Source organism: Ylistrum balloti, unplaced genomic scaffold (genome assembly GCF_031769215.1).
Source record: "Ylistrum balloti isolate Yb309-2 unplaced genomic scaffold, AGI_CSIRO_Ybal_v1 Utg371890, whole genome shotgun sequence".
Lineage (NCBI taxonomy): Eukaryota > Metazoa > Mollusca > Bivalvia > Pectinida > Pectinidae > Ylistrum > Ylistrum balloti.
This window is the reverse complement of record NW_026782932.1, coordinates 166,788-168,262: the sequence shown is the minus strand read 5'-3', so window position 1 is coordinate 168,262 and position 1,475 is coordinate 166,788. Positions and strand designations below refer to the sequence as shown.

The 1,475-nt window shown below is 40.7% G+C and overlaps 1 protein-coding gene across 1 annotated transcript; it reads left to right on the top strand.

The window, feature by feature from the left end:
* Positions 1-449: 449 nt before the first annotated feature.
* LOC132563854 (uncharacterized) lies at positions 450-1,475 on the top strand. Its single transcript, XM_060228609.1, has 2 exons — positions 450-1,173; positions 1,456-1,475. Exons 1-2 carry the CDS (start codon positions 450-452, stop codon positions 1,473-1,475), a joined length of 744 nt encoding a protein of 247 aa, XP_060084592.1.

Here is a 1,475-nt window from a genome sequence, read left to right as displayed (position 1 = left end):
CAACGTACGTTTTATATATACATTATGTAGCATTCTATTTGCTTTTGACTTCAAGTTTCTGTACTTGAACAAAACTTTTTTTAACTGCCACGAATTTCGCAGCCTTTACAAGAATCTGGTAATTAACAAATCTATACTACAAATTATGAATGTTATATATGCGTTAATTGTAGATTTTCGAATGACCGAATATACCAAAATATTACTTAGAATTCTTCAAAAATTATTTAATTGAGTAATCTTGCAGTTACAAATATTAAACATAATTTTTCATTTGATTATCTTTCACTAATTTTTCAAGGCATAGCGATCAGAATTTCACCTTGATTGTGAATACGCTCTACTGATTAAAATGGGAGATTGAATATACTATTACTTGAGATGTAAAGGCGTTATCTATTAGCTGGTGTATATATAGTAACCATGTTATTACAGAAGGTACCTACATGATGAGAGCCTCAGTTGCGGTCCTAGTAGCCTTGGTGGGCGTGACCTGCGCTACCTACTATGGTGACGAATACATCGTATCAGGTAGCGGATATGGTAAAGGCTACGGTGGCTACGGGTTTGGTGGAGGAAACGGAGGAATCATTATAGGAAATGGAGGAGGAAAGGGCTACGGAGGATATATGGGATACGACGGCGGATACGGAAAGGGAGGTGGCGTAATCATCAGCAGTGGATATGGAGGTTATGGAAAAGGCGGTGGCTGGGGAGGTTACTCAAATGGAGGCAACTGGGGAGGTTACGGAAAAGGAGGTAGCTGGGGAGGTTATGGAAAAGGAGGCGGCTGGGGAGGTTATGGAAAAGGTGGTAACGTTATAAGTTATGGAAAAGGATTCGGAGGCGGTTACGGAGGTTACGGAAAAGGAGGTAGCTGGGGAGGTTATGGAAAAGGAGGCGGCTGGGGAGGATATGGAAAAGGTGGTAACGTTATAAGTTATGGAAAAGGATTCGGAGGCGGTTACGGAGGCTACGGAAAAGGAGGCGGCTGGGGAGGATATGGAAAAGGTGGCGGCTGGGGTGGAAAAGGCGGTTTCGGAGGAAACATTATAACCGTCAGTGGTGGCTTCGGAAAGGGAGGATATGGAAATATGGGATACGGACAGGCTTATCCATCATATGGAAAGGGAATGGGAGGCGGCGTTGTCATTGGTGGTGGATTTGGCAGAAGTAAGTATAGTCTCAAATTCTCTAATAAAATGAGAGTATTCATAAAGACGATAAATTCAAGTTTTGCTTCAAGGCAAATTGCGCTATCACAAATGAAACTGTATATACCATTTATACAAGCAAATGTTTTTAACGGAACGTGTTTGTATCCCATAGGAAAACGAGGATTTTAGTATTACAAATGATGTCCTTAATGTTTAAACCTCTGTACTATTAGGAATGGTTGTTGTGTTTAATGTGTTCATACTTACTATGACTAATGATCTGATTTGTCTCTTACAGAGGGAGGAATGGTCTACTAA

What these genes read in the sequence shown, in the direction of transcription:
- LOC132563854 (XM_060228609.1), top strand. Translation starts at nt 450, where the DNA reads ATGAGAGCCTCAGTTGCGGTCCTAGTAGCCTTGGTGGGCGTGACCTGC. An exon ending in TGGTGGTGGATTTGGCAGAA is followed by an intron (nt 1,174 to 1,455) that starts GTAAGTATAGTC and finishes TGTCTCTTACAG; the next exon opens with AGGGAGGAATGGTCTACTAA.